General features: G+C 44.4%; 1 protein-coding gene across 5 annotated transcripts in view; it reads right to left on the bottom strand.

The window, feature by feature from the left end:
• TPD52 (tumor protein D52) overlaps window positions 1-13718 on the bottom strand; it is a 107434-nt gene that overhangs the window by 31459 nt on the left and 62257 nt on the right. For 4 of the 5 annotated variants that reach the window (XM_021688657.2, XM_021688658.2, XM_044914644.1 and 1 more), the window contains exon 1: window positions 8751-8889. The exons of the other annotated variant lie outside the window; for it this stretch is intronic. In XM_021688657.2, coding sequence (XP_021544332.1) covers window positions 8751-8889 — 139 coding nt within the window. Of the gene's footprint in view, window positions 1-8750; window positions 8890-13718 lie in introns of those variants that run through there. 5 annotated transcript variants of the gene reach the window in all.

Genomic DNA, 13718 nt, shown 5'->3' on the forward strand with positions numbered 1-13718 from the left:
GACACCTTCATTTTGGACTTCCAGCCTCCAGAACAGAGATAGAACACATATCTGTTGTTTTAAGTCACTCAATTTGGAGCACTTTGTCATGGCAGCCCTAGGAAACCAGCCCCCCCCCCAAAAAAAACCCATTACATATTTAAAAAACAACACGCATGCAATACCACCTGGCTCTCCAGGTTTTTGTAAGAACAGTGTAAAGGATTATGAACAGGGAGAGTGGGCAGACAGTAGATGTTCAGTAAGGATGCGCTATTGCCCCACTTTTCCATGTGCTACAAGTCGGCCCAGTTACTTCCTGTCTCCTCTTCCATGAAGCATGGCTCACAGGTCCCCTCATTTCCCATCTCTCTCTCTTTTTTTTTTTTATTAAAGATTTTTATTTATTTATTCATGAGAGACAGAGAGAGAGAGAGGCAGAGGGAGAAGCAGGCTCCCAAGGAGCAGGGAGCCCGATGCAGGACTCGATCCCAGGACGCTGGGACCATGACCTGAGCCGAAGGCAGACGCTCAACCATCTGAGCCACCCAGACGCCCTTCCCGTCTCTCTTTAACCCCGGTCACCTGGCATCCGCCTCTCCTCTGCATCTTCAACATGACAGCTGTCAATCATGACGTCATTTGACGTCTCCAAGGCATCAGCACTGAACCCCGGTCGGAAATCTCCTCTCCTGTGATACCTCCCCAGATTTTTCTTACCCCTGAGATATGGCTTCATCTCACTCTCCCAGGCATCTACTTCATGCCTCCCCTCCAAACTCACCACTCCTGCCTTGATTCGGGCTCTTGCAATTTCTTGCTCAGATTCTTGCCCCTAAAGCTCTCTAATGGTGTCTGTCCCTCCAATCCATTCACTACCCTGCCACCAGAGTGAACTTCTAAGGTATGACTCTGACCACGGCACTCCCTTGCCTTAAATCCTTCTAGGGCTTCCCACTTCCCAGTAAAGCTCTTGCTCTTGACAATCTGGAGCCCACCTACTCCATCTCCCGCTACTACCCTTACCACCCAACACAACTCACTACATCTTCCAACCTGCAGTTCCTACGAAGACATACTTTTTTTTAAAGTAAGGTATTAATTCAAAAAGGAAAATAAAGTGCCTCCCATACATTTTTTGCCCATTTTATTTTTTGTGTAGTTAAATACACAACATAAAAGTTGCCATCCTGACATTGGGGAGGGTATGTGCTATGGTGAGCGCTGTGAATTGTGTAAGACTGTTGAATCACAGACCTGTACCTCTGAAACAAATAATAACATTATATGTTAAAAAAAAAGAAGAAGAAGAAGAAGAAGATATTAGGAAGGGAAAAATGAAGGGGGGGAAATTGGAGGGGGAGACGAACCATAAGAGACTATGGACTCTGAGAAAAAAACTGAGGGTTCTAGAAGGGATGGGGGGTGGGTGAGGGGATGGGTTAGCCTGGTGATGGGTATTAAAGAGGGCACGTACTGAATGGAGCACTGGGTGTTATACGCAAACAATGAATCATGGAACACTACATCAAAAACTAATGATGTAATGTATGGTGATTAACATATTAAAATAAAATTTAAAAAATAAAAGTTGCCATCCTAACCCATTTTTAAGCATACAATTCAGTGGTATGAATGACATTCACAATGTTGTACAACAACCTCCATCATCTCTTTCCAAATCATGCTCTTTTTTTCTTTTTTAAGTGTCTTTGCACATGTTATTTTCTCTTCTGGAAACCCCCTGCTTATTTCCAAATCCCATTCATTTCAATAAATCAGTTTTAAGTGTCTCCTGCTCTTGGAGGCTTTCCCTGGACCCCAGGCCCTGCTCTGGGTATAACACTCTGTAATGTCTACTGTACTTAGTACACAGCCTGCGGGCTCCTGGGTGGCTCAGTCGTTAAGCATCTGCCTTCGGCTCAGGTCGTGATCCCAGGATCCTGGGATTGAGCCCCGCATCGGGCTCCCTGCTCTGCAGAAAGCCTGCTTCTCTCTCTCCCACTCCCCCTGCTTGTGTTCCCTCTCGCTGTGTCTCTCTCTGTCAAATAAATAAATAAAATCTTTAAAAAAAAAAAAAAGAACACAGCCTGCTGGGCTGGGCGACATCTGACCTTAGCACTGTGTTCCAATCCCGCAACTTCAGCCCAGCGAGGTATCTGGTACACAGATGCTCATTAGCACTCTCTGAATAAATCAATTACAGGAAGGTACACAGCTGAGTTAGAGAGATAAGAACTCGGTCTCCCTTCACTGTCTACCTTGTATCTCGAGCTTTTTATATCTCACTCTCACTTCACTGCTTTCACCTACACAGGTTTTTCTATTTAAAACAGACATAAAACTTAAAAAAATTTTTTTAATAAAATAAAAAAATAAAACACATGAAATGACATTTTTCTAAAGAAATGCAACTTCTGTCTCATACATAATCTACACAAAGATTGTTACATTTGGAGGTCATATACCTTCACGTTACAAAGTGTGTTCACAGCCGAAAGCACCATGCTTTTATGGGGGGGGGGTTATGGGGGGGCACTAGTGATATTACAGAGGGAAGAATATGATGTCAGCTGCTCCCAAGATATGCAGTTAGGAGGGAAGAAGTTGCAGAGGAGGAGTCTAAGATACCTGCTATTTAGTTAACATTGGGCTTAAATAGCAGAGAATTTGGTAGAGTATAATTGAGCCCTAGAAGCTTCTCTAGGAAATAAAACTGTATACACGTCTCTCACAGAATCTTTAAAGAGGCAACAATGGCTTCAGGACCAGGGTAGGAATAAGAAACTTCAGTCTCTAAGGACTGTTTTACTTAAGCACAAGCAAGAGGAAACGTGTGCCTTTTTAAACCTAGAGACACAAAAAGAGATACAACATATAGTTCGAAATGTCTTTAGTGGTACTGAACAAAAAGGTCAGAAGACAAAGATATTTTTCCTAGTGTAAGTCTGTGGTTGGGGCTCCTACTCTCTGGATCTTCTCCGTTTCTGAATGTAATAAAATCCCAGCAGAGTTACGGAAATATTTGGAGGTCCCCACAACAAAGTAAGATCCTAAACAAGCGAGACCCTTCTCTCTTTTAAGACATTCTAGGGGCGCCTGGGTGGCTCAGTCGTTAAGCGTCTGCCTTCGGCTCAGGTCATGGTCCCAGGGTCCTGGGATCGAGCCCCGCATCGGGCTCCCTGCTCAGCGGGAAGCCTGCTTCTCCCTCTCCCACTCCCCCTGCTTGTGTTCCCTCTCTCGCTGTCTCTCTCTCTGTCAAATAAATAAAATCTTTAAAAAAAAAAAAAAAAGACATTCTAAAAACGGGCGCCTGGGTGGCTCAGTTTGTTAAGCAACTGCCTTCGGCTCAGGTCATGATCCTGGAGTCCCGGGATCGAGTCCCGCATCGGGCTCCCTGCTCGGCAGGGAGTCTGCTTCTCCCTCTGACCCTCCCCCCTCTCATGTACTCGCTCTCTCTCATTCTCTCTCAAATAAATAAATAAAATCTTTAAAAAAAAAAAAAAAAAGAAATTCTAAAAACAAAGGATCTACTTAACACAGGGCTTCTCAACCACAGCATGAGGGGCATTTTGAGCAGGTTAATTCTTTGTGGTGGGGGCTGTCCTGTGCATCATCCCACGTGGCACGGGGGCATGCCCCCCTTCCTCCCCAAAGCCAACTGCAATTGTGACAACCAGAATCATCTCCGAATCAGCTTGGCTCTAGCTGCAGCCAGAATGCCTGCAGGGGGCAAAACTGCCCTAGGTTGGAAACCACTGACTTAAGGCAAGGGAGTATCTGACACCTGCTATTTGACACAGATTATCTTCAGAAGAAAGAGATGCAGTAGCACAGGCCATGAAAACTTTATATTTCTTTTTTTTTTTTTTTTAAGATTTATTTATTTGAGAGAGCGAGAATGAGAGAGAGCACATGAGAGGGGGGAGGGTCAGAGGGAGAAGCAGACTCCCTGCCAAGCAGGGAGCCCGATGTGGGACTCGATGCGGGACTCGATGCGGGACTTGATCCAGGGATTCCAGGATCATGACCTGAGCCGAAGGCAGTCGCTTAACCAACTGAGCCACCCAGGCGCCCGAAAACTTTATATTTCTTAAGGATATAATTTTCCCATATTCACCCGCAGTGGTAACAATACAACAGTAGGAGAGAAAAAAGGAGTCAAGTAATTGTCATCCCTCAAGGCGGCAAGGAGCAAAAAGCTGAGGAAACTCGACCCACTCCATCTGGGGCAAGAACCAGAACCCAGGAGATTATCTGGGCAGCATCAGGGCCACTGAAGAGGAATGGAAGTAGGCTGAGGGGGGTAGGTGGGCAGCACTAGGGCCAAAAGGGAAAGAAAACTGGGACCCAGATGGGCCTAGAGCGCTCTGGAGGCTCACCTCTGAAAGCAGGGCCCTGAACAGAGGTCAACCTCCTACCCAAAAAGGTCACCCTCTCAAAACTTCATCAAAAAGAATGGAGGAGGAAGGAAAGATAACAAAGGCAGAACACATCAGTATTTTCAAATGCTTTACTCACCTCCTCCAGAAATTCCTAAACTGACCCTTAAATCTCTTCCCATCTTAAAAAAAAAAAGGGGGGGAGGACCTTCAGCTGATAACTTCAGAACCATCTGTCCTCCCAACCCCAATCAAGTGTAAAATGAGAAACTACGGCACTCCACAAAAGAGAGATCAAAGGTCAGCCATGGAGAAATTTGGGGATCCCCAGGGAGGAAGTCACTTCCATTCTTAAATTTCCTCTGCAGGAATAAGGAAGTTCCTCGTAACTTAGATTCTGCTCTGATTTTTATTTTATAAACCATACATTTGCTATTTAAGACCTTCACAATTATGCATAACTTTCAAGAAGTAATAATGACTTCCCTAAAAAGAAATCAGAATGACAACAGAGTAGAAACCAAAAAGGGTAATAAAACAGAATGAAAAGCAGGACTCTGAGCTAAGAGAACTCCAGTTTGATTTTTTTCAGTGTTTTTAGAGTTTCAAATATGACAGCATAAAACTAAAATGTCAGATTTTTAAATGGCTCCTGTTCCTATTTCCTGAAGTCACCAGAAATAACCAAAGGTGTTTTATACAACAGGGCTGCATCTTTCCGTACATTAAAAAAAATGTCAAGAGGAAGGGTGGTTCTACATAAAGAGGGCTTGGGAAATTATCTTTGTAGGTGCTCACGAAGGGAAGAGAAAGCGCGACAAAGGACACTAGCTGAGAGACCTGTGCTGTGCTGACTGGCAAGGGCAAAGACGGAATGGACGTACACGCCAAGAATCCACACACATACACTACCCCCCCCCCCCGGTAAAGCCCATGACGGAGGAAAGATTACACCTGGAATGATGAACCTGTTCTGTAATACCCGTCACCAAAGAGGCCAAGAGAGTGTGATCAAAAAAACAGAAAAACGCTGGCTTGAGGACCGACGGATGGAGTGTGAGACCCAGTGAGGGCTAACTGAGCTTTGTGATGTGGGGGCTTCACCACACCTCTCTCGGCCTCGATGTTCACACCTGGAAAACGAACTAGAGTGTGAACTAGTCCTCGTCAGTTTCATTTCATTCACTCACTCACTCACTCCTTCATTCATCAAGTATTTGTTGAGCCACAGATGTCAAGCACTATTTCAGGTGGTAGGGAAGAACCGTGATCAAAAAAGACTAACATCCCTAAGGGAACTTACATCCCAGATTCTGAAAATTATAAGTCAGTTTTTCAAACCATGGGCTGTGAAACCCATTTAGCGGTACCAAATGAGCATTTTAAAAAGAACAAATGGAACAGTGTAAGATATCAGAGTACATCACGAAGAGGCAAGATAAATTCTGTTTTCACAGCATTCTGCTTCGGTTATTGATATTTGTATTGATGAGGGTTTTGGGTGGGTCAAGACGTATAAGGTGCTCTGAATGTGGGTTGGTTGTATCAAAGAGTTTAAAAATCCCTAATAAAAGACCTCTCTTTGTTCCAGCCACTGGCCCTCATTCTCTCCTTCACTCAGACTGCTTCGTAGGAACATTCTGCCCACAGATTAAATCTCATTACTTTCTCATTTGCCCCATGATGGCCTGGATAAATATCAAAGAATATGTTTTTCAGATCAGTGTTCCCAACCCTTCTGAGTAGGATTCCTTTTAACATCAGTCCCTTTTGTGCAATACTTGTCAGCTGATTAAGAAAATGAACAGTGGGGTGGCTGGATAGCTCAGTCCGTTAGCAGTCAACTCTTGATTTCAGCTCAGATCGTGATCTCAGGGTTGTGAGATTGAGCCCTGCAAAGAGTTCTGCGCTTAGTGCAGAGTCTGCATGGAATTCTCCCTCCCTCTCCCTCTGCTCCCCCAACCCCAGCCCGCTAGCTCTCTCTAAAATAAATCTTTTTTTTAAAAAAAGAGGAAAAAAGAAAATGCATAGTGACCAAAAGCCACATGAACTTTTAAATGTATTTATAATGTATCTGTCCTAAGAGCTCCTATTTAGAAATACAAAGAGTACAAACGTACCCAAGACATAGTATTCCCTCCATCTACACCTCATGCTTGATGTTCAAACAGACTGGCAGGTTTCTTGTGCCCTGAGGGGTCCAGGACACAGAGCCTGCTGATTACTGTTCTAGATCCTCTTTTATTTGGTTATTTTAGAATCACCATGTTCTTACTAAATGACTGCTTTGAGTGGTTTCTGTTTAATGCTCCCTCCCCCTCCTTTTTTCCAATTAAAGCAAACTGCTAAACTTGAGCACTAGTGGGTACATGAGTTTGTTTTTAGTATTTGTTGTTCACTTGCCTTTTTTTTTTTTAAATAATTTTGTTTTTAATATCATGAGCCCAGACTCCTACAGATTGCTACTAGGAATTGGAAAGACAATTGTTTGAAATTTGCCTGGAGACATCTTCAACTTTCCCAACTGTTTTATTTTTAACAGAAAACATCCAAAGGCAGCAATTGCTGCAGCTGGGAAAAGTGAAAGGAGGTGAAAAGAGATACAAGGAGAACAGAAGAGAACTAGAACAAGCTAGGTAAATCCTTCCACGAATCTCAAACCCTCACACACTGATCACCAAGATCCACCTGAAGTGACAGAACTGTGGCCTCTGCTTCCACGGTCCCTTGTCACCTGGGCTTTACTCTGTCATCCAGCTCCAATTCCCTACTGTGTGTTGTTTTTTTTTTTTTTTAAAGATTGATTTCAGAGAGAGAGAGAAAGAGCGCGAGCACACACAAGCAGGGGGAGCGGCAGGCAGAGGGAGAAGCAGGCTCCCCCCTGAGCAAGGAGCCCGATGCCGGGCTCAATCCCAGGACCCTGGGATCCTGACCTGAGCAGAAGGCAGCCCCTTAACCGACTGAGCCAGCCAGGCGCACCCCACCCACCCCGCCCCGTGTGTTGCTCTTGAGGCATTTTCTGTATGTAGGATTTAGAAGTTAGAATGGATGATGTCATCCTTTTAGGGGCCAGGGATAGGGGAGATCCCCTATATTACAGAGGTCCAAGGTGGGACCCGGGGACAGGGGAAGGGCAGCAGGGGACAGGCCTTCCCGGCAGACCTCTAACGGCTGCCTCCCAGTCCCCACTTCTAGAAACCAGCTCTAACCTGGTATCTTCAACATTTTTCCCTGCCAGGAAATCCAAACTATACCCCAAAGGTAGCCACGGCTGCAACCAAAGGTTAGAGGAACGTAGCTTCAGCACACTCTCTACTGTCAGCAAGTAAGTATACAACCGAAAATACACGCAGGTTTCCTGCTGTATCCTTTACCGATTCCTTCTCAATTACCCACCTTGTAAACTTAAAAAGAGCACACTGTAACCTATTCTTCATTAATAAGGAAAAAATTAACTTCTAGGAAAATCTGCTTACTCCTGACAAGTTACAGAGCAGGTCATCTAGGGGTCTCCAGGCTTTCGCCGTAGAATGAGAGAACGGGCCTGGACGATGTGCTCAGGCTGCTTCCAGCCTCCTACTGCCTTGTGCAGAGAAACTAAGACGCTCCCTGCCGGTACCCCGGCTTCAGAAGGAGGTCATACTGGCCCCTGTGAAGGAATGACTGCTTCCCAAGGTACAGCAACACTGAGCTTTTTTTTTTTTAAAGATTCTATTTATTTATTTGAGAGAGAGTAAGAGAGAGAGCACGAGAAGGGGGAGGGTCAGAGGGAGAAGCAGACTCCCCACTGAGCAGGGAGCCGGATGCGGGACTCCATCCTGAGACTCCAGGATCATGACATGAGCTGAAGGTAGTTGCTCAACCGACTGAGCCACCTAGGCGCCGAGTTCTTCTATTTAAAAACAAAATCTCTTGCTTAAGTATTTCTGTCTGTCTGCTATGCTCAGGATTCCAGAACAAAATCCAGGACGTCCACTAGTAGGGCCTTAAATGTCGTCAGGGCTTTAGATGCCTAAGCCTCATTTTAACAAAGACAAAATTGGGGCGGGGGGGGGCTTAATAAATTACACATAGAAGGCAACAAGCAAAGACCTTCAGATTCTCCCTTTTTTGTGATTTATCAGCTCAATGAACTCAAAGTGATCAGAAGAACTCTAGTGTTCATATCAAGAGTACCACCTTTAAAATCAAAGTTCCTGTTTTATGTATAAATAAACATATTCTAAATATTGAACGAGCCATCTCTCTCTGCTTCGATTCTGCCAACAGCTTTGTTTCACTAGTTTCAACACAGAAACACCGTGACACTAATAATTTTAAAGCCAAGCAAACCCCGGTTGTGTCCAAGTTTTGTTACAGCAAATTTAACCTTAGAAAATTTATAGTTACCACATTTCTGAAGAGTAGGTGATCCGGATGGAGACGAATTTCCACTAGGAGACAAGTAAAGATAGTTTTTGTTCACTCCTGTGTCAAAATCAAACGGGGACTGGTAATCTTCATAAAAATCCATCTCTCTACAATCCATTCCAGACAAATGGAAGACGCATCGTTTTATAACCGTCTGGTATCCTTCAGTTGAGTGCCACTCTGGTCATAGTCCCATGCAACCCCAGGGCTTGAAGATCCTGGCTTCCTGGCCCAGGAGTGATATTTCTTTCTCAGAGCCTTCACACCCTTAGGACAAGCAAGCCTGTTTAATAAATGACTTATCTGGAGCAACCTTAGGGCTCTATTCACCACCTGCTGTCAATCTCGGTCAACAGTGGAGCGACCGGCGCAGGGGAGCGGAGCCTTCTTTGGTAAACAAAGGAGGGCCAGGTTCTGCAGTATCTCCCAGATGTACAAACAGTTCAAGCAAATGTCAGGCTTTCGCCGTAGAATTTTCTTCTTAAACCAGTCAGCTGACCACAACTACACCAGGGCGGACTTAATCTTCTAGGACAAGGAAGGATTACCAGTCAGTAATCTCCTACAAAAGCCATCTGGGTGATACTTTTTTCCACCCCGGATTACAACAGAGCCCTAAAAGCCAAGCTTCCTGCTTTAACGATCAGCTTTGTAAGTACAACTTCCTATAGAAATAAAGCTGTATTTCCGTTATTACTTTATCTAAAGTAATGTCTGGCTTAGTGTAACAAAAATTTCAGTCTGTCCTCCCACCCTCCCTCCTCTTCTCTTTCTTTCCTTTTCCTTTCCTGGAAAGATGGTGTTTTAGTGACATATGCTGCCAAGAGAAGAGTCAACTACGAAGGGAAAGCTCCCAGGGATTCTGGCCCTTCCTGGTTTAAGGCCACGCCCCTGCAGGTCTGCAAGGAACCTGTGTGCAAACACGCAGGAGCAACATACTGCCCTTCACAGAGCACGCCCTGCTGAGCGCCTGGGTCTCAGGGATCTTGGAAGCAAAATTTCTAAGTCACCAAATTTGCCTTCTTTGACACAAGTCTATTAGCAGATCCTTTCTATGTTAACCATGGCCTTTGCTCAAGGGATAGCACTGGAAGGTTCTGCTGCTGTTGAATGAATGGCTCATTTATTAAAGAGGTAAAAATAAAGGAAACCCCCTCTCCTAGGTGGGCAATGGTCTATCACCGCATAACAAAAAAAGGTGGTATTCTACCTTTGCAAATTGACCTGATAAAAATATACTCTCCCTGGGACGCCTGGGTGGCTCAGCCAGTTAAGTATCCGACTTCTGCTCAGGTCAGGATCCCAGGATCCTGGGATTAAGTCCCACATCAGGCTCCTTGCTCAGAAGGGATCTGCTTCTCCCTCTGCCTGACGCTCCCCCTGCTCACACATATGCTCTCTCTCCCCAATAAATAAATAAAATCTCTCAAAAAATATGTATATAATCCCCCTGGATTGGAAGCAAATATAAAGCCTAAAATATTTTAGGCATTAAAAAAACAATTGTGTCTAGTGTATACATATTTGCACCAGGATAGTCTATATTCATCTCAACTTATGATTCATTTTCTATTTTTTTCTCATGTTGTACTCTATTTTTGGCAAGCCTTTATCTTATTTAAGTTTTTAAAAGTTTATTTTCAACAAAAATCTGCCTTTTTCTTCTAAAATTTACCAAAATTTGAACAACTATAAATGCTGTTAAGTTAGAAATAGAATATAATGTCTTCTTTACTATTATTTTAAAAAAATGAATTGTCTGGCTTCTTGAAATCCAAGGTATTTCTTATCTCAATGGGATGGGCATCACGTCTCTGGCTTAAAGTGTGGGTGATGGGGCCTCTGGCCCTCTCAATACTCTCTGCATTTGGTCACTAAGTAACTGGTAGAAAAAACAGTTCTCCCTCTCAATGCTTATTCTTTCTCCTGGAGCCACAAGTATTAGAAAGCGTTAAGGACTGAATGTTTGCATCTCCTCAAAATTCATGGGCTGAATCCCTCACCTCAAGTGATGGTAGGTAGTAGGAGGTGGGACCTTTGGGCGGTGATTAGCTTCAGATGAGGCCAGGAGGAGGATGGCCCCAGGAGGCGATTAGCATCCTTGTAAGAAGAGAGCTAGCTCTAGCTCTCTCTCAACCACCACGTGAGGACACAAGATGACAGCACGTGCCAACCAGGAAAAGGGCTCTCACCAGAAATCTAATCAACTGGCACCTTGATCTTGAACTTCCCAGTCTCCAGAACTGTGAGAAATAAACGTCTGCTGGTATAATCCACCAGTCCACAGGAATTTATTATAGCAGCCCAAACTAAGACAGAAATTTAATACAGACACACATACAATGCAAGCCAAGCCACCTCCACACTTCTCACTATCCCTCCAAGATCACACGTCCTTGACCTTCAGTGATCACATTCATGTTATGCCCTCTGTCTGAGATGCTGCCTTTTTTCTGCCTGCTAACATCATTCTTCCTTCAAGACTCAGGCAGAAATGCCACCTTTTCTCAGAAGCCCTCCCAGTTTCTGTCCCTGCTCCCCAGCACTCGTTCCAGCAGCAGCACAAAGACGGTGACATGTCCCTTTGACAGTCCCCCTTGTGCCTCCTCATCCTCCCCTTCAGGGCAGGCACTGCATTTTCTATTGTGATGCCTACCCTGAAGTTTGGGCTCTCATCAATGTGGAATGAAGAAAGCCAATAATGGCTCATGCGGACTCTGCATACTGTATTTATAAATATGAGGATTTAGAGTTTATGTGAATTTACCCTACCTGCTTAGGTACAATCTTGGTACATCCTTTTCTCTGAGCCAGCTGGAGTTCTCCAGTCAGATCCCAGTCACGGCATTCTAGCATGTAAGAAAAGTGGGAACGGAAGACAAGAGGTGGGAAAAGCACAGGATATGTGAACGGTATGGCAAAAATTCAGTTGACTCAAGATTCATGTACCAAGTAGAAAGAAGTTGTAAGACATAAAAGATGGAAAGGCAGCTTGAGGACAAACCATTAAAGACCCTGAGTGACAACTTTTATACTTCATAGAACATGCCAAAAAAAAACGCTGAGGGTCACTGTGAGCAAGGTAGAGACAGGATAAAAAGTTTTACAAAGATGACTCTGGAAATGGTGAACAGGGTGCACTGCAGGGAGAGGCTGAAAGGGAGAGGACTCAGAAAGCATCTACCAGCACAGCCCAAACAAGGAGGAGGGAAGCCTTCGTATCGGTGACTACTCTTCATTTCCTGCTGGGGCTATTGGCCCAAGGAAGGAAAAGCCAGGTGAGATTTGGTTCTGTCCTGCTGGACATTTCCACCGGGTATTCAAGAAGAACTTCAAAATCAACAAGCCTAAGACTGAATTCACCAGTTTTCCTTACCATATTCCCACCCCTAAATGCGCCATCCCGAGTCCCTCGGCCTGACCTCACAGCATCACTGCCAAGTATTCCTGCTCTATAAGGAAGCACCACCAGGAGCTGTTCATCCAACTCGCACTGTCTGCCTTCTTCCTGCTTTCCCTCCTTCCTTCTCTCACCGACCACACCCTACTGCAGACCTACCTGGGGTGTTCTGGTAGAGACCAGCCACCATTGTGGGGAAGACAGGTCTGCAGCACTTTCTCTTGAGGAATTTCATGTCTCCTGCTCCATAGTTCCCACCTACTCCCTGGTTTAAGCTTGGGCTTGGGCTTCAGATCTGGCCCAGGCAGATACCCAGGCCCCTTGTTTACAGGGACTGGCCTGAGGGTAGATATCTGACCCAAACAGTGCCAACAACAGGTCTTCCCTGAGGTTGACTGGATTAGTAATGGACAAAAGTGACAATTCCTGCAACCTGAGCTATCGGATGCCTGTTGGGAGGGGCCAAGGGTCTCCTCTCCTCATGCCTACAGGGGAGAGAAACACTGCCGAGTCTGGGAAGAGAGGAAAGGAGAAACGAAACAAGGGATGGAGAAGCAGCATCTGAGCCCCCTGACCCAGTTACCTTGGGCTTCCCACGAAACCAACACATTTCTATTCTGCTTCACTTACGGTTGGATTTGGAAAGAGTCCCACAATACCTACTTTCCAACCATTTCCCACTATGGCCCCACCATGTTTCAGCTGAACTTGGTTTTCCTGTTTCTGGAAAACATCCCAAGCTTGGTTTAGGCAATTTTCTCAAACTAGAACGTCTTTTCTCTGTATTTTTATACCTGTCAAATTCCTACCCACTAATCAAGCTCAACTTGTAAGTCACGTGTGAGTGGTATATGTATGAGGAATGTTCATTTTAGTGCTATCTAAAATGGGAAAAAAAATAAATACAAATGCCTACTAACACTGAATTATTTTAATGCTAAATTTAATTCATACAATAGGAACTTATCCAAACAACATGAGGATGTAGAAATGTATAAATTTTATAAGAAAAGATATATTTGGTACATTCAGTAAATAAATCAGGTTCCAAAACTGTTTGTACTGTGTGGGTTATAACTGTGTAATAATCGGAGAGACAAAAAAAACCAAAAGAAAATGAGCAGAAGAAACCTATCCAATGACCCCAGAAAAGTGTTTATGTACTGTAGTACCAGCAGAGGGAGCCCATGGGCGGCTCAGAAGTTAACTTAGTGCAGCCAGTAAAATGCATACTACAGAACAATAACCCATTAGATGACTCATGTTATTGCAAACAGAAATGGAGTAAGTAAAAATGACTATAAAGAATATTAAATTTCTACCTGCCTATTAACACTTCACTCAAATATGTCTGGGTAGGTTCTCCCTAATTTTAAGAGATAGTTAAGAGAGAGCCTGATGTAAAAACTGCACGACACATACAACAATTCACTTGGAGGGGCCTTGAAGGGCACACAGACAGATGATGTCATTACCGGTAAGAGAGGCAGGCCACTGATACCGGGCACTGTGGACATGTCACAGTGACACAGCAGACGGCTGGAAGG

Source organism: Neomonachus schauinslandi, chromosome 4, assembly GCF_002201575.2.
Source record: "Neomonachus schauinslandi chromosome 4, ASM220157v2, whole genome shotgun sequence".
Classification (NCBI taxonomy): domain Eukaryota; kingdom Metazoa; phylum Chordata; class Mammalia; order Carnivora; family Phocidae; genus Neomonachus; species Neomonachus schauinslandi.